The 19,847-nt window shown below is 33.7% G+C and overlaps 1 protein-coding gene across 1 annotated transcript; it reads right to left on the bottom strand.

Moving 5' to 3' along the window:
- Positions 1 to 808: 808 nt before the first annotated feature.
- LOC100247898 (cycloartenol synthase) lies at positions 809 to 18,280 on the bottom strand. The gene is made up of 18 exons (XM_003632891.3): positions 18,046 to 18,280; positions 16,508 to 16,693; positions 16,107 to 16,196; positions 15,465 to 15,659; positions 15,292 to 15,376; positions 14,436 to 14,602; positions 7,672 to 7,860; positions 7,354 to 7,467; positions 7,043 to 7,165; positions 6,822 to 6,944; positions 6,656 to 6,754; positions 5,859 to 5,915; positions 4,130 to 4,176; positions 3,785 to 3,928; positions 3,411 to 3,588; positions 2,891 to 2,971; positions 1,880 to 1,963; positions 809 to 1,138 (listed from the first exon to the last, which is right to left on the bottom strand). The coding sequence occupies exons 1-18, from the start codon at positions 18,244 to 18,246 to the stop codon at positions 1,025 to 1,027; spliced, it is 2,277 nt and encodes a 758-aa protein (XP_003632939.1). The 5' UTR covers positions 18,247 to 18,280; the 3' UTR covers positions 809 to 1,024.
- Between the last annotated feature and the right edge of the window lie 1,567 nt (positions 18,281 to 19,847).

The following is a 19,847-nucleotide window of genomic DNA, read 5'->3' as shown; positions in this document are numbered from 1 at the left end:
GTAGTAGATCCAATGCCTTTTCCTACACAAAACCTCCCAATTCGCCTACTTCCTCACAAACCCTAATTTTCATATATGTCCAAAAGTTTTATGCCTTGTTTTTTAAAAAACTTTTTTTCTAACTTAAAAAAAGAAAAAAAAAAATAACTTTTATCACATGAATAATTTGAATTACTTGAGAGTATGTGACAGGTTATATTAATATTCTGTACTTGAGCATCGACTTGAGATATTTTATTTCTATCTCTTCTCCACCTTGAAACGTAGGCCTAACTTTTATTTTTAAAATAAGAACCGTCTTTCAATTAATCTAACCTCCTTCATCCCTTAAGACGGACAAAGGGTAATAAGAAAGTATTCATTTGTTACCCATCGACTATGCCTTATGGCCTAATATTGTTAACCCTTCGTGCACTATACCTATGCAAAACTTGCATACACACTCATTTTTTAAGCATTGAATTACCATCAATGTTAACATTACTCAGTAATACCCTCAATTCTGTTTAATATGAAATCCCACATTAACTAGAAAGAGAAATTTTTGATACTATATAAATAGAATTCCCCTTTACAAACACATTTTAAAATCCAAATTCAAAATAGACAATATCTATCAAGAAGGGGATTGGGAAGAGAAGTTCCTAACATCATAATAGATGTAATGAACTCCTTTAAAGTATGCATGATTTTTACATTTTAGACCTATGAAATTCTTTTGACTCAAACTACACACAACCCTTTCCGCGATTGTCAATTACATAAATTTTAATGGCTAGGGCCTCCCCAGCATACATGCCTTTCCATGGATCAAAATCAAGATAAGCTTAGGTTTCTTACAGATTATCTTAGACCCTATAGCCACATATCATCTTAAACCCAATAATGTTTCTTTTCCCAGAAAATTCAAGCAACACAAAGCAGAAAAGTCCCAGCCGGGACCCTTATTGTCTATAAACGTGACAAGGGCTACACTCAGTAGACAAGCATGCATCTCATTCTTTGGAACGTTATAATTACATTTTCAGGAAGAATGAAGTACCCGAGACCGGTATTCTCCAAGTGCCCATATAGGAAAAATGTTCCGATATGCAGAATAGCTGATTGTACAGTTCTTGTTGAAGGCTCCCATGATTTCCTGTATGAAGAAATGTTGAAGCTATTAGACCTATTCAGGCATGAGAGTCAGCAAAGTTGTTGCAATGGGAATCAGCATGCATACTCATTTTCTAACCAGACATGTAATCTATATAATTGAAACAAATTACTAAAATATTTATGGGGTTGCAGATCAACTTTCTTATCCAAATTCCAAGCATTTGTTTTCGAGCTTCCTGGGGTTTTCCTGATGATTCTCATAATAAGTCTTTCACATTTGAGAAGAAATGTCAAAAAGAAAACTTTAAGGTGTACGTTTTCAAGAGCTACAAAGGATCAATTAAATGCTCATAAGCCTGATACTGTTACAATGTCTTTGAATTATTACCATCAATCGTCAAATTATTCCATTAACTTTTACCAAGCAACTTTAACAGAATGACAAAGGCCTCTTTGGATGCAGTTTTTAGAACCTTGTTTCCAGTTCATGAAAAAGAAAAAAGAATGCCAGAGAAAAGGCATTTGGCTTGTGCAGATAAATTACAGAAAATAAAGGAAAAAAATTTTGAAAATCAGGGAAGAAGCATGGAGCATGAATAACTACAGATAAGCCCTTCACTTCCTATTCTTAATAATTTCAATTTCTTACAGGGGGAACCAGCCATTAGGTGACCACCTAATTTTAGTTTTTGCATGCAACAGAAAAAATTAAAAATAAAATAAAATAAAAAGAAACAAAAAAAAAAAATTACAAGAAACAAATGGAAGTTATAAGAGTTACCTCCTGAGGAAAATCTCCGTTCTTCATTTGGGAATTTATTAATATCCTTGCAGCACGGTGTAGTGGGTTTGGATCTCTCCCAGCCTTTTAGAAGGAAAAGAACAACAAAAAATAGAAAGTAATGCAACAAATTGTCTAAAGTTAAAAACAACTAAGAATTCACAAAATCCCTGAAACCATATCCAGTCATGGAAAAGCAGAAAAGCAGACTTGACATATAAACGAAGGGGGCGGAGAAACCCCCCATATCCTTTAAACAAAGGAGGTACCGTTGGAATATGGTAATTTTCCATGCTTGCATATCTCCCAAAGGTACCTTCTGATAGGGAACTCATTTTTCAGTCAATTTATGGGAACTTTCACAATATCTCATGTTTCACCAGAATGATTGGAGAAGATTTATGGTGTAAATCTAGAAGAACATACAATTGCTTGAAGAAGATTACAATCTGGAGTGACAAAAAATAGAAAAAGAACTAACCTAGTCTGGATAATTTTGGTGCATTCTATGAACATGCAAGCAAAAGAAAGAGAAACTCAAGAGTTGAGGCCAAAAGGGAGCAAAGAATGTTTAATGAAAGAATAACTGCTACTTTCTTTTTGGTGCATTCTTCAGAACAAATGTATGCATCTTAGGTGAAAATCACCACAAAATCTGTATCAGTGAACAAAAAGAAAAAGATCCAAATGCCTGCCTTAGTGCACAAAACACGAAACGCAGAAGCCAACTTTAAATATAAATATTCCAAATTATTAGAAAGAGGGAAATCTTGCAATGAGGTATCCTACAGCATAGCCCAAGAGCTAAATACAATAATTTAGATATTTTAGACCCTCTCCCACTGAAATTATCATAGATTGATTCTTTTCTTTTCACCAACAAAGAACAAGCATACCAGATATGGAGAAACAGAGACAAATGGTATAGGAAGCTTTAATCAACTACACATTATAAAAAACCTTGAGGACACTAAATTAGCATCAAATAGCACCACTAGTCTCCAACTTTACCTGTCCAGCATCAATGAGAGCCAACATAGCCCAAGCAGTATTGACATTATTTGGCTTATCTTCAGGGAGATTTGTGTACACCTGTTTAAAGAGGCATTAGAATAATCAACCATACAAGGCAGTAGATATGAATTATTATAAATAGTATCAAGATAGATGACGAACAGAGATAATAAATGAATGTGAATTGGATTAGGCTATTCCTAAAATTGGTTAGAATGCAGCCAAACACATCTTACTGAAGTTCATTAACTTGTGTCAAGTTACATGATAAATCAAGGTTCTTATTGTTATTCAATGCAAGTAAGATCTATGGGAAAAAACTCTCCTTAATTCCAAAGAAACGGTGCACTATTGGTGCTCTGCAATAAATTCTATGATGAGCTACCACAAAGAAGATATCAATCTTCATAAAATCTCGACTTTGCAGATTTATAAGGAGCATTTATTAAGAACAAACATCATGAGGCACACTAGAACTATAAAGGAAAGAAATTCCACATAGAATGGAAATCAAAACCTTGCTCTGGCATGACAGATAACTCTCCCCCCAACCACCTGAAGCAAGCTCCTTGGACAGCAGATAATCACAAGCCTTACGAATGCAGGGGCAATTACTGTATGTGTTTCCAGCAGCTATCAATCCCTTTATTCCAAACCACCCACCATAAGTGAAACAGACTCCCCACGATCCATACCTGTCAAAAATACTCAAAATCAACTGCACACACATAATGACTGCCCAATAACCCCTACAAATATTAGATACTGCTTACATTAAGCTGAGAGATTGATATAACAAAATAGCAAGAGCATGCAGCTATAGCAAAAGAACAATTTCAAGGGCTTGTGTAGAGATGTAAAAAATAATTAATTAAATAAATTAAAACAAACCAAGAGCCATCAGGAGCCTGTATGTCTTCAATGAACTTTGCAGCCTTAGAAATACAATTTTCTATTTCGTGCCTTCTATGCTCAGGATATAATTTCTTGAACGATATCAATGCTTGAATTGCAGCTGAGGTACACTCCACACATCTGCAGTGCCACCCAGGTAACAGCATATAAGATTTTCTCCATCAAATTGAACTACAAGACAACCCACAACCCCACCCACCCCTTTCCCCCAACAACGCACCTCTTTTTTTATTCTTTTTTTCTTTCTTTTTTTCTAGATGGGTGAAAACAAACTAGAATTATGCGTAAACATTAGAAACTGAAGAGTGCTTAAAATCTTACGGATAATCAATGACAACGTCACCAAAAGTTTCAGTAGGATTGATTAACTGAAAGATAGAACAAAAAGAACAAATAGTTTGAATTTATTCCCAACACAACTAAAATAAACTGCAATTTAAGATGTGGAGGGCCTTGATAGCACCACAAATTTATCTAATAAAGCAAAGATAAGATCACGTGTTGATGGAAATAAGGAGAATAATGGTGTTGTATGCCCACATGAGGTTTAGTTCTTCAGCTTCAGCATAGCAAATATTTGGAACATTCTAAATGTGCAAACATGCAAAGAAATTAAGAAAAAGAAATGTTGAAAAATGTAGTTTTCACATACACTTCCAATTTTCTAAAATGTTTAGTTCTATCACAAACCTTAACAAGATCATTGCTCAATTAATTCCTTCAGATTTCCGTCTTTGTGACGTCATCCTGGGTTCTATCTCACTTTATCTTTAGTTCCATTGGACTCCCATCATTGCGAGGCCATCCTAGGTTCTATCTCAATTTATCTTTAGTTCCTTTGGACTCCTTTCATTGCCATGCCCTCCTAGGAGTGCCAGATGCTATTTAGCTCCCAAGCTTCTAATTAACATAAATTCACAGTTCAAATATAAAATGTATCCGTTCTCCTTCAATATTGGAAAGAAGACATTCTATTATTCAAATGAAGCTTATGACATATAGTATCTATCTAAGGCCTCATTGGGATAGTTTCTTGCTTTAGCTTTAGCGAGATGCTGAACCCGTGATTTTAAGATGGCAATCTTGGAATCATGAAAGTTTCATTAAAAATAAAATAGCGTACAATATAAGCTTAAAAGAATGGCTTTATAAGAAGTGACATTGCCATTGCTTTCTGTTAAGCTCCTAAAGTTAGAAGCAGCTTTATTAAAATTATTCAAACACATATAAGCTCTTTTCTGGACTTAAAGAAGAACTTTTGATTCACCAAAAACCAATCCAAAAAGGACCTAAGTGACTTAAGCAAGTCTATCCAAATTATAGCAGATTCCGGAGTATGACATACCACTTAATGGTTCCAATCCCACACATATTATCAAGTAGCGATGGAGCTGCTGTATGTAATATGACCTTCCTCAATCAATAAAGCAAATCAAGGTGTTGTTTCAAGTGCAACTTTGCCTTCAAGAAAAGAAGAAAGAAAGGAAAAAAAGATAGGAAAAAGAGGGAAAGAAAAAAAAAATCCTATTCCATCTATCTTTGGATTTCAATAACAAGGCCATCTCACCTTCTTTTCAATAATAAAACTAGATGACAACTCATTTTATTTAGAGAATCAACTGTGGAGAAGGCTTCTCCATGAGAACTAAGGATACAATAGTTTACATAATGTTGTTCCCTAGTTATGGTATATGGAACTTTCTTTTTCTTTAAGGTCCACATAGTTTGTGAAATTTTTTCTACCCTGGTTCAATAATCATCAGTAAGATGGAAAAGCAGATTCATTGCTAAAAGGAAGAATGATTGAGAATGAGCAAAAAAACAGAATTTATAGAACACTGAATTCATTACCAGAAATCACAAAAAGAGAGCCAGAAATCTAGCATACTCAGTGAAACGTTTCACATGGATGCTTTTAATGCAGACATTCATTTTGGAACCCAATTTCCTACTTATTGGGAGGGAATGTGTCATGGGACTGTATATGCCACATTCATGGGGCAACTTCAGGTGAAAATAATAAAATGGCATCAGTATTTATCAAAGTTACCTCCACCCATCGGTAAGATCTTGTCAATTCGTATGTTGCAAAACCACCATCTGCATTCTGTTGAGATTCCAAGGAAAAATCTATAAAATCAGTACAACACTTGCCTGAAGTCAGACAGCAGGAATCTTAAATATTGATAATCCGAAAAGACGGGAGAACAGGCTGAACAAGGAATTATAACTGGTTCCCAAAGCACACACTTGTAAAAATCTTCAACACAAAACTTGAGTTGAGAATCCCATTCTAGGTATGCTAGCAAGATTCAAAAACAAGTTTCAGCCAACAAGCATAAATTTGTAGTATACAAGTATTGTAAAATCTGATCTGAATTTATATAATTATTGGAATAGCTTTGTGGCCTAGAACTTTTAAGGCAATAATAAATTTTTTAGAACTGCACAGAGAAGAACAGGTCAAAATAATACCTTCAGTGGTTTGGGATAGATTGCATGATCCACTCTTCAACAACACCAATGTTGTTAAGTAGGAATGGACTCTATGTCAGAAAGGAACATAAGAGAGTGTCGGCTGCCCTTTTGTATCCTTTTTGAACAATTTGGCAGGAGAGAAATTGGAAGATATTTGAAAATCGCTCAAATCCCTTTTTATGTGCAGTTTTTCAGAATGCATAAAGCTTTGTATAGAAGAGGCATCTATGTCTATAAAGTTACTCCGAACCATGCATACAAAGTTATTTGTCCACTGCCGTGAATATAGACTATATTCTGCACTTTCCAAAAATCCTAATTTTAAAATGCAAAAACACCCATACCTATACCCACTCAATATGTCCATACCTGTAATGAAAGGATAACATTTACAGCATCAAACAATTGCTCCATATCTAATGGTTCCCCAACTGTTTCCAATGGAAGTTTAGATAATAATAGAATAGCCTGCACAAGAGAAATAAACAATAAAAGTGTCCGTATAACAATTATTTTGAGTTAGTTCAGTTGTTACCTTCAATCCTTCTGCTGTACAATCAGAGGTGGGCCATCCATTATCAGCAGTTGAGAATGGCCAAGCACCTTTGGAAATGTGACGATACCAAAATTTCAGATCTCCAGGACAATCTTCTAAGACCTTGAAAACAAAGTAGGAATAGTTGAGTAAAATCATTATGGACAACTGCTAACATATGTAGGTGATTTATGACATCAAACTTCAATAGCAACATGAACCTGAGAATTTTTTATGAATTGATGTGCCTTCCTTAAAGTCAGACCATACTCTTCACCTAGGTTTGTTGAAATAATTGCTTGAACAGCAAAACAAGTATCCCATAATTGACTTCCATTATAACCCTGCGGTAAACAGATGGATAATAAAATTCAATAATTTCCAAGGAATAAAATACAAAATCTGCCTTTACAACACGCCACTATGAATGGCTACATCCACCAGAAAAAGTAATATCACAATTCTCCGTAACATATAAAATGGAAATGGCACGCTGAGATAAACTAGAAAGAGACTAATACTACTTACGGACCTGCATTTTCATGCCGTCTTCAGCAATCCACAAATAATCAAAAATTCTTGGAATATGCAACTTAAAGGCCTCTGAGTTTGGATCTTCAATCCAGCAGCAAAGCATATTTAACACCTGTACAAATCAGATAACAGGAAATCAAGAGCTTCATGGAACAGAAAAGAACAGACAATTAGATCAAGAGCACCTGAGTAGAGTGGTAGAACTAAAGAAGCTAACTGGTTTAGTTCTTAATTAATAGTAATCGGTACATTTATTGACCTTAGTAATCACTACATTTATTGCAGTTCAAAGGACCTTTCTATACTTCACATGTACCTTGTTCACAGGCCCTATGCATATATACCGTGTATTCTCATCTTCATAGTGTACATGCTGCATTACAGTGCATAAAGCCTTCTCCCTCAACTTGTTTCCGGGCCAATGCCCCAGAATAGGCTCAAGCACCTTGTGAAGAGATGCCCATAGAATATCCTGAACCAGTGGATGTGGATAGTATAGATCTTCCTGGCAATAATTGTAAAGACAAATATCAAAATCAACTGGGAGCCTAAAGCATAAGAAAGATGCAATTGATCTTCTTCATAAATTTCCTTCTTAAATGCTTATTAAAATGATGTCATCATCATGAAACTGCAAATCAAATAAACTCCAAGGAGAAAAATGATACAAAGTAATCGAAATGTATATTTCTGGTTGACTTGATTTAGAATTTTAAGGAAATATAACAGTTGAACCACAACAAAAACCAGAATTTAGTTGTAAGTTACATACAATAGACTCCCATTCTTCATTAGTTGAATTAGTTTTCTAAAATAGGGAGAAAAAAAATGTCTTATATTAATTGAATAAGGAAGGGAAACATGCTTCCTTTTATAAATAAGCTAGAAGCTGCCACAAATCAAACTAAATCTACAATTGTACACCTAGATTTCTAGGAACAAAATAAATTTAAAATATACAACTTATCCCTAAAAAAACAACAACAAACTATCCCTAAAAAATGGGTAACAACCAGATCATCCCTAAAAAATAGGAAACAACCAAATCAGAAAAATTCTGATCTGATTAAGATTCTCAATACTCCCCCTCAAGTTGGTTTGAAGATGTCATTCATTGCAGCTTACTTACTAAATCATCAAACTGCTTCTTTGGCAATCCCTTAGTGAGTATATCTGCAACTTCTTCAACCATAGGCATATAGGGCATAACAATCAGTCCATTTTCCAATTTCTCCTTGATAAAATATTTACCAACCTTGACATATTTGGTTCTATCATGGAGTACTGGATTATGTGCAATGGCAATGGCAATGGCAATGACAACTTTATTATCACAAATGACCTTCATAGGTAAAGGGCTAGTAGCCTTAAGTTCTTCAAGCAATTATTTAATCCACCAAACTTCACAAATGCCATGGGCTACGGCTCTAAACCAAGAATCAGTACTACTTCTAGCCACAACACTCTGCTTTTTACTTCGCCAAGTCACAAGATTGGCTCCAACAAAAGTACAATACATTGAAATTGATCTCCTATCAATTACACTTCTTGCCCAATCTACATCAGTAAACACATCCACTTGGAGATGTCCTCGGTTCTCCTATAGAAGTCCTTTTCCTGGAGTCCCTTGTAAGTACCTTAAAATTCTGTACACAACATCAAAGTGTTCCTAATTTGGTGAGTGCATGAATTGACTCACCATGCTTACCGAAAATGCAATATCGGGACGAGTATGAGAGATAAATAAGTCTCCCAACTAGGCATTGATATTTCTCTTTGTCAATCACCTCTATTGGACTTGCTGGTTGGAGTTTCAAATTTGGTTCTATAGGAGTTTTTACAACCTTACATCCAAGTAAACCCATTTCACTTAATAAGTCAAGTATATATTTTCTTTCAGAAATGAAAATACCTTTCTTGGATCTAGCAAACTCCATACCAAAAAAGTATTTCAAGGGAGTCACCCCAATCTTTTATCTCAAATTAACGAGTTAAAGCTTTCTTCAATCTCTCAAGTTCTAGATTGTCATCACCAATTAGAATAATGTCATCCACATAAACTATCAACACAACAATTTTTCCTTCTCTTGAGTGTTTATAAGACATTGTATGGTCAACTTGACTTTGAATATATCCTTGAAGATTGATTACCTTTCCAAATCTCTCAAACCAAGCCTTAGAAGACTGCTTAAGACCATACAAGAACTTTAATTTGTAAACCTTTTCTTTTCCTAATTTTTCTTCAAAACCATATGGTAAATCCATAAACACTTCTTCCTCCAAATTGCCATTTAAGAAAGTGTTCTTCACATCTAATTGGTGTAAAGGGCAATGAAAATGTACTGTAAGAGAAAGTAAAATCTGAATGGAATTCATCTTTGCAACAGGTGCAAAGGTCTCTTGGTAATCAATTCCATAGGTTGGTGTGAAACCTTTGGCTACTAACCTTGTTTTATATCTTTCAATGCTACCATCGGGCTTACACTTGACTATGAAAACTCACTTGCATCCCATTGTCTTCTTCTCCTTAGGTAAATCAATAATTTCCCATGTTCTATTTTTTGAAAGAGCATTCATTTATTCTTAAACTACTGACCTCCACTCCGAGTGTCCTAGTGCTTCCTCTATAGTTTTAGGAATGAATAAGTGAAATATTTGAAGTGAAAGCTCTATATTTTTCTGAGAGTCTTTGATAAGACCGATATTTAGCAATGGGATATTTGGTACAATTCCTAACTCCTTTTCGGATTGCAATAATGATATCAAGATCAGAAAGATGTAAAGGAGTGAAGTCCATAGGAAGATTACCTAGATTTTGAGAACTAGGAGATGATGATTGACCATGCTCAAGATTGACTTGATTCTTCTCAGTATTAGAATTAAACCTACGCCTAGTATAAACATGGAACTCGATGGAGATAGGTTGTGGAGTTTCTCCCCCTGTTTGTGATGCAATTTTATTTGGCATAGATTAATCAATGTTTCCCTATTTTTCACTAATTAAAACATCTTTTATTTATTTATTTCAGGAAGAAAAATACTAGGTTTTGGTTGTTCTTGTTGCCAAAATTGATCTTCATTAGAGTTCTCCCCCTGAAGAGTAGTTTTGTTATAAATATATATATATATATATATATATATATATATATATATATATATATATATATATATTCAATAAAGTTGACATCCATACTAACATGAATTTTCCTAGTGGTAGGATTAAAACTCTTATACCCTTTTTTTTTATTAAGAGCATAACTTAGAAAAATACATTTTTTTGGTTCTTGGATCAAATTTGGATTGGAGATGAGTTGGTATATGGACGAACACTATACAACAAAAAATTTTAAGGGTAAATCTGAAGTGAAATGTGTGTTTGGAAATTTATTCTTAAGAGTTTGTAAAGGTGTTGCATAGTTTAGAACCCTTTTAAGCATTCTATTAATCAAAAAACAAGTTGTTAAAATTGCATGCCCCCAAAGGTGTGTAGGAACATCCATATGAAACATAAGAGCTTTACCTACTTCAAGTAAATATCTATTTTTACATTTTGTAATTCCTTTTTGTTAAGGAATGTCTCTACAAGTTGATTGATGTAAAATACCTTTCTCTAGAAAAAAAAATCGCCTAAACAATCATTATAAAATTTTGTTCTATTATCACTCTGAATAATACTTATTTTGGTTTAAAATTGGTTTTCAACCATAAAATAGAAATCCTGAAAGAGTTTTGCAACCTCATATTTAGAGTTCATTAGATAAAGCCAACATAGGCATTTGTGATCATCAATAAAAGTCACAAACCATCTTTTTTCCAATTAAAGTAGTAATCCTAGAAGGTCCCCAACCCCAAACATCACTATGTATCAAATAAAAGGGCTTTGATGCACAATACGGTTTTATTTTATAAGAATTGTGATGGTTTTTGGCCAAAAAAACAAGTTTCACAATCAAAATAAGTACAATCCAATCCTTTAAATAAACCAAGAAACAAATGTTTTAAATAGAAACAACTAGGATGTCCTAATCTGTTATGACATAACATTATTTGATCATGCACAGGGATTGAACAAACACTACCAATAAAACCCTGAGCTTGTTTATTCTCAAACTAGTTGTCATCAAAATAGTAGAGATTATTGATTGATCTAGCACTGATAATTATCATCCCTAAGTTCAAATTCTAGAATTCATACAAAGAGGCATAAAAAACAACATGATAATTAGAATCCTTAGATAAAAGACTTATGGATAAGAGATTACAAGAGAGTCTTAGGACATGTAAAATGGATTGTAAAATAATCCTATCAGATAAACGAATAAAGCCTTGCCCAGCAATAGAAGATAATCTTCCATCTGCAATACGTACTCTTTTATTTTCAGAACAAGGTGTATAAGAGATAAACAAATGAGATAAATTAGTCATGTGGTCAGAGGCACTTGAATCTATGATCCAAGGTGCAGATAATGAAAGAGAATATGCACATGAAAAGCTACCTGATTGAGCTAAAGATGCTATAGGAGTACCAGGAGTCGGCGGAGCAGGTTTCAATAGCTATAGCAATTGGTCTAATTGTTTTTTACTCAATGAGGGTGTCTTAGTAGCATGTGCTTTAGCAAGGAAACAATTAGGGTCACCTTGCTTATTAGTCTTCCATTCAACCGACTTTCAATCAGTTGGTTTTCCATGTAATTTCCAACAAGTTTCACGAGTGTGGCATGGTTTATTACATTGATCACACCAAACTCTTAGCTTGTCATCCAAACAACATTGGTTATTAGGATTGCAAGAAGCCATTGTTGAAGTGCCCAATAAGGACGAGTTTTCCACAAGTCCAAAGAGCCTATTCTAAAACATAACATTCCTCTAAATTTCCTCTTGGCACTTCAAAGAACACTTCACTTAGAGAATGGAGAGATTGTTGACCAATGATTCTACCTCGAACTTCATCAAACTCAACATTAAGCCTAACTAAAAATTTGATTATATGTGAACTTTCTATAATTTTCTTAAAATAAGTAAAATCATCTGGATTTTTTCACTCATAGTCATCGAATAAGTCAAGATCCTGCCATAAACCCTTAAGCACATTAAAATATTTGGTAACCAAATTCTCACCTTGATGAATATCACCCAGTTTGAGTTGTAACTCATAGACTTGGAACTAATTTCCAAGGTTTGAATACATCTTAATAATGTTGTCCTAAAGAACTTTAGTAGTAAGATAACACATATAAATCGAGCTAATCTCCTCCTCCATGGAATTTACCAGCCATGCCATGATCATGGAGTTTTCTTCATCCCAAGTGGCAAAGCTACAGTCGGTCTTCGCTAGTTCTTTGGTGTCACCAATCAAATAACCAATTTTGTCTCGACCCCTAATGTACATCCAAACGGATTGTGACCATCTGAGAAAATTGGTCTCATTAAAGCGAATTGTGGTGATTTGGACAAAGTGGGAATGAGAATTAGATGTGGGTAATTTTGAGGAATTGGAACCAATAGTAATGGAATGAGTAGATTCGTAAATTTCTAACATGGTAAAGAGATAGAAATAGAAAAGGAAATGAAAGAGATAGAAATAGACTAAAAATAATAAGAGCAAAAAGAAATGGAATAGCCAATTAACCTATATCTGATACCATATAGAATAGGGTAAAAAAAAAAAAAGGCATATATTAATTGAATAAGGAATGGAAACATGCTTCCTTTTATAGATAAGCTACAACAAATCAAACTAAATCTATAGTTGTACACCTAGATCTATAGGAACAAAGTAAATTTAAAATATACAACTTATCCCTAAAAAAATACAACAAATTATCCAAAAAAAAAAAAAAAAGTTGATCTGATTGATATTCTCAACAAGATTCAAAAGATTGGCTCATCTTTGCAAGAAAACCTATTTCTTTTCACAACAACCAAACAATTCCTCTTAGACCCTTAGTTACTCAATAATAATCTTAGAGAAAAAGAGGAGCAATCCCTCCAGTTATTATTCATAAAGTATCAGTACAATCCACAACTCAACAAGAAATACATGAAATTTATATATAAAAAGATTCCTATGTGTTGCATTGTAAATTTCCATTAGATTCCCAAATTCAAGACCATAACCTTACTTTAGAGATCTTTTTCAATGACAAATGAAAATCATGGTGTTCATAATATGTTAGACATCTTAATTAATATATGCAAAGTATCGATATTATTTTAACATCTACACCTAACTGACCAAACTGCCAATAAACACATCGAATTACATATTGAAAAAATGCTTATATTATATTTTAAAATGGGTCATACACATGTTAATCAAAGCCATCATAAAGAATAACTTTTTTTGCAGAAGAGAGACTTGATCAAGGAACCTTAGAAGCTTCAGTCTAAAAATATTATCTCTAATGGAGTAAATAAATAAATAATTTTTTTTAAAAAAAAGTTGAATATAGTGAACTTCACATGGAGTTAAAATAGACAATGACAAAAACAAAAAACAAAAAACAAAACAAAACAAAAAAGAACTCCATAATTAGATCAAGCTGGGGATTTGTTTGGCCCCATATGGGGTATTTGTCTGTTTGGCCCCACAACGAGGATGTTATGTCTGCATGGGAGGTGTTTGTGATATCCCACATCGTATGGGAAGAAAGTTCATGATGTTATATATGTAAAGGCTCCTCTTAACCTAGTAAACACGTTTTAAAGTTGTGAGGGCCCCTTTGGACCCAAAGTGGACAATATCTACACAGTTGGGCGCAAGTCGTTACAATATCTCCTTGGAACAAGAAATGTGAGATCAAGACATGGGGAAAATTACTTCACAACGAAGATACACCTTGATCATCTAACATATACAAGTATGCTTCAAAATGGAGAGAAACTTATAGACATCCCATTGATACTTAACATAAAATCTATCAACAACTAATAGGATAAACTTTCAGGGGATAAACTTATAGATCATCCAAATATGCAAGGATACTGATCAGAAGTACAGTACAAGAGCTAAAATAGCATCATAAGGGGATGCTAAAAGTTAAAAGCATGAGTTCGGAAGGAGAAAATATGCTAACCAACCTTGGCACATTGATTGCGAGCTTGATTCCAATCTACTTCTTGATAAGGGACAATGTACAGCTCATTTCTCAAGGAAATAATTGTGGGTGTAATCGGACCAACAAACCTCTTCCCATATATGTACGACATGGGCAAATACACCATTCGACAAGGGCAATTCATCCGTCCTATGGAAAAAAATTTGAAAGTTTACCACTGACAAATAAAATCCTGCTTGCAATGAGATAAAATCAACTTGAAAAGCTACCTAATTTTTTGGTAACTTGTTTGACAAGCAGAATAACATTAAAAGTCTTTAATAAAGTGAAAACAGAACCGAGTTCTATTAACAGGAGAGAAAAAAATTCGAGCAAAGTAATTAAATAATCAGTGAAAGCTTTTATGGTAATGAATTAAGGAAAAAAGAGGACACTTTAGGTGAAAATCCCCAAAAATATAAATAAAATTAGCAAGAACCTAAATGCATGGAAAATATTTTTAGAAAATAATTAAACTAGCCCTTTCAAAGTCTAGGATTCTATTTAAAGAAACCCCCTTGCTCCATAGTTTGCATCTATTCTCTAACACGAAGAATAAAATTAGATACTACAACTTTCCTCTAACGTAAGATTCTTGTCCTAGTTGTCCAAAAGTAATTTTAATTCTCCAATCCTTCATTATGCGTTACAATCATCTCCACTTATATTTTCTAGCCATTTGACTTTCCCCACTAGTTAGGATCTTTGTTATGCATCAAGTTGATATGATTAATAACTTCTTCTGCAGCTAACCATGATCCTTTACACCTCATTCCAGGAGACTTATAATCATATTTATATTTATATTTACACACTTAGAGAGAGTGAGAGAGAGAGACCTGGATGAATTGGAAGAATGTAAGGACATAGCCACACTTCTGGTGGGAGTGGATTATTCCCAGACCATTCATATGCTCCAAGTACCTATGGCCATCAGAAGCAGATCAAATGTCAACTCATAGTTGCAAACCAATTAATATTTTAGCTCAAGCTAAAAGTTTAGAGTTCATACAGAAAGCCACATTTTCCCCCAAGAAGTTATTGAAGTTGCACCCCCATGGTCCAAGATCCATTTTCGCCCCTTTTCCATTGCTCCTTCTGCACCAAAACCTCCTTCACCAAGCAATCTTAAAGTAACATAGCTTAGCACAGTACCAAACATGGTGCTCGGGCCCTCAATGTGTAGCCCCCAACCTCCATCTTCATTCTGCAATAAAACGTTCTATCCCTTTAATTGCTTTTGTTTCTTCACTAGCAATGCCAGAGCTAGCCAAGTAAATGGTAAAAGGCTTCATTTGGTTGAATTTTTTAGCTTCCCATCAAAATAATAGCACTTTATATGAGTATGTAGGAAGAATAATGTTGAGGAAGTACTCGTCTCAAAATGATATCAAAAGAAAATTATGACGACATAATAATTTATGTTAATATCTCTGTCATCAGAGTCTTGAATCCTATAAAATGAAAGAGAAGTGACAGTTAAACTACACTTCTACAAAAGCTTAACATGGTATCAGATCATGGAACCAGAACTCTAATATTATGTTAGACTATCGTTTGACCCAAAAGCTAAAGTTCATTGCAAGTGGTAGTTTAACAGCAACAAAAGACCATAATACTTTAAGAGTGCCAAAATATAGGAAAATAATCTTGCCTGATGATTGAAAAGGTATCTGCACATCTCACGTTGATGTTCTATTGATAAGACAACATTCAGAGCTCCTGTAATATATAAAGTAATGACCTGTTGCAATTTTGTCACCCAATTGTCACTTATTCAATGAGGAAATAAGGATTAGATAAAATGGGAATTGAGACACATGAATAAATAAATCATATATAGAAAAAAAAAATTATATTTGGCCTTCTCCATTGGGTTCTGAAAAGACTTGCATAAAGTTCAATAGAGATGAAATGAGATTATCAGATGAAAAAAAAAAGGGGGGGGCGGGGGGGGGGGGGGGGTGGAGTTTCTCACCAGATTCAACCCTGACAAATAACATTGGTTAATTTACAAATGGAGGAACATGAGTCATTCAAAAAGTCAGCTCTTACCAATCCGGGCAGTAGAAACATAGGACCCCCATAATCCCCTGGCCAATGACCATCATGTGCCTGAATAGTTGAATAGAAATTTAAGCCCCTTCGTAAGGTAGTCATCACCACCTCCTCCGTCACTTCTTTCAAATCTTGAACTTTGATTTGTGGCAAGTTTGCGACACATGGGTTCTCCCTTGCAAACTATATTTCAAAAAGAAAAGGTTAGAAATATAAATAAGTCAGCATGCAAATATAAATAAGAAATGTAATGAAATTACAAACTTAAATCCTTGAAACACATGTACAGTGTGTTCAAAGCATGCCCAAGGTCTGCCAGAGAAGTGTCAATATCCAACATGTTTTTGACTTGAACATGGAAACTTCTAAAAGCAACCATACAACTTATTTTTCATTTCTCTTCCTATATTTTCTCACAGTCTCAGCAATGACATGCAGTATAAAGTTTCCCAGCTTTGAAAAATAAAAGAAGTCTATATCCCTCAAGTTTGTGAGCTATTTTTTTTGAAGTATGCAATCTAGCATTTCTTGCACAGGAATATTTTGGCATATCAAGTTAATTTGGAGATCAGCATCATAACTAAGCCCGTTTTCTAAAACATCTCTCTTTTAGCATCATATGCACTCAGAAACCCATTTGAAAGCTTTGCAAAAGACATCTTCATTAATTAGCATCAATGCAAAAGCACTCTAAACCTCAAAACAAATGAATGTTCTATAAGCAATTAAAAACCTAACATACTGATGACCATGATCATGACATGATAGTAGGTAATAACAATAAAAACAGTAAAAAAAACAACAATAGGTTCGGTTCTTGTTTCTTCCTGAAGTTCTAAGAATCATTGTAGAGAATGCGTCTGGCTTTAAATATGAAAAGATAATGCTTCTGGCTTTAAATATGAAAAGATTGTAGTCTCTCTACCAATTAAAGACATACACACACCACAAATATAGGATGGACTAAGATCAAAACAGCTCTAATTCAAGTACTAAATTTTCTATATATATGGGTTGTCACAGAAGCCCTCTCTGCCCAATGGGCTTTAGATCTGTCCAATTCAGTTGGGCTGGGCTGGATTTGGGTTTAGGGTACAGCATGAAGTTAACCCAAACCCTCTGCACAAAGCATAACTCCAAAATTCATGTTTTCCTTCTCTCTTTCCATCTATTAAAAGACTTTAACATCTATCTTTTCAATTTCCTTTCTCAATTTTTCCATATACTACTTCATTTCACATGTTGTTTATATATATGCACTCATCTAGTTCGTATAAGAAGTTGAAGACAGTAAGCTAGAACAAGACTAATTAATTAATCTAAGCTCAAGGTGTTCACCCTATGCCCACTTGGCACTTTCTCATTATATTATTCTTCAGTGTATTAAATTAACTAATTAAAGAAGTAGAATAAGGAGACTTTCTTTGAAGCTAAACGATTTCTTTGGTTCCAGTCACATAAGCATGCATACCCTACATATACTATATATTCATGTTCCTTTGTGTTCTGGCATATTTTGACACAGATGGGATCACCTGCATTCGCCAGAGAAGATCACAGCTGGGCTTAACTGGAAACCGATTTTTCCAGAAATTTTCTCGAGCTGCTTCGACCTCAGCTCGCTCTTCTGGGGTTCCATAATCAGCATCAAACTCCCATATCTGTCTTCCCACGAAGTTGTTGGTGCTGTACATGTAGGGATCATTGCCTCCATCTGCAACCTTGAGCCTCCACATTTTCTAACTCACCAAACTGACGAGATCTCTCTCTCTCTCTCTCTCTCTCTCTCTCTCTCTCTCTCTCTCTCTCTCTATATATATATATATATATATATATATATATATATATATATCTAAGTTTGCAAATATGTGTGTCTCCCTTCCGAAAACACCTGCTGATCATGCAATCACCAGAAAGGTAAGACAAGCTTTTCTTTGAAATAAAATTAAGTTAAAATGATACAGACCAAGGACAGAGAGATAGGTGCTGGGTGGGCAGAGAAGAGAGAAACTTCAGAAACTTGGAATGGCGAGTTCCAGGAGGGAATCGCTCATTCATATAGAAGCACAACAGCAAGTCAAACACCAACCCCCATGACTTGTATTTATGAATGAGACTACTAACATTTAATTTATGCTTATCTATATATATGTAGTGATGTCAACGATATTAAATTGATTTCTAAATTCAATTATGAATCTTGTAACATAAATTTATCTATTTTTAGAAAATTATTTTGGGAGTCCAGGGACAGTCCCTGATAGATATCAGTCTATTCGATCATAAATTAATATTTTTTTAAGACATACATAAAGAAGTGATACATTAATTAGTTATATAGCATTTAAATTGTATTGACTAACACATGGTGTGTAGTTATGTTTAAGTGACTTTTCACCAATTTGTTCATAATGGGTCAAACATCCTTTCAAATCATATAATTGATAGGAAGGATATAAACTTTAGAGAGACCAACGTAACCTTCAAAGTTGTTATGTCACTTAACACCAATGCTTTTACTAATCAATGAATTAGAAAAGTTATTAGTTCATGATTTATTCATCAAATTGATTGTCAAACTATATTCAAAATGATGATGTCATGATTATATAACTAATATATTATTAAGATTAAAAATAGTTACAAAAATTAAAATAATAATTTATATATTATTTTAAAATCAAAATTTTATTTGAAAATTATAAATTATTTAAAAAATGGAAAATTAGTTTCAAATCATAAATTTAAATTAAAATCATAATTTTAATTTAAAATTAAAAATCTTAAATTTAATTTTAAAATCAGAAATTTATTTATAATCTATGGAACACGAAGTTTTTAGATATTTATTTAAAATCATAAATTTTTTCATTAATTTAAATTAAAATCACAAATTTTAAAATATGAAAATGGGGGTGGGAGTGGGGGAAGAGCTGCTAAAGAAAGGGGGAAGAGAGGGCAGCAGCAGGAGCTGGGAAGAGTAGTGGTGGTCGGGCGGTCCGATTGGGTTTTTTAAACACTGCTTAACACATAAAATGGAGAATGGTTCTACGGAGAACTTTATGGTCTGGTGTACCAAAGTTAGATTTTTGCCTCTTGGATTTATATATTTAATTGTGACCTTTGATTTGCAGTGTACAAATGAAGAAGAAAAAAACTTCTTGTCAATTTCTTGTTGGAGGCTTTTTCTATCAATAACTAAGTAAAATTGTATTTATATTGAATTTTGGAGGTTAATAATTTAGTAATAGAAGTTAAGTAATAATATTTTATATTATTAAAATATATAATTTATAATAAAAAAAATAATGTATTATTTAATATCATCTTCATTTTT

This window comes from Vitis vinifera, chromosome 9 (assembly GCF_030704535.1).
Source record: "Vitis vinifera cultivar Pinot Noir 40024 chromosome 9, ASM3070453v1".
Lineage (NCBI taxonomy): Eukaryota > Viridiplantae > Streptophyta > Magnoliopsida > Vitales > Vitaceae > Vitis > Vitis vinifera.
This window is presented reverse-complemented; position numbering and strand designations above follow the sequence as displayed.

What these genes read in the sequence shown, in the direction of transcription:
- LOC100247898 (XM_003632891.3), bottom strand. Translation starts at nt 18,246, where the DNA reads ATGTGGAGGCTCAAGGTTGCAGATGGAGGCAATGATCCCTACATGTAC. An exon ending in CTCGCAATCAATGTGCCAAG is followed by an intron (nt 7,861 to 14,435) that starts GTTGGTTAGCAT and finishes AATTATTGCCAG; the next exon opens with GAAGATCTATACTATCCACA. An exon ending in CAGGCTCCTGATGGCTCTTG is followed by an intron (nt 3,589 to 3,784) that starts GTTTGTTTTAAT and finishes TATTTTTGACAG; the next exon opens with GTATGGATCGTGGGGAGTCT.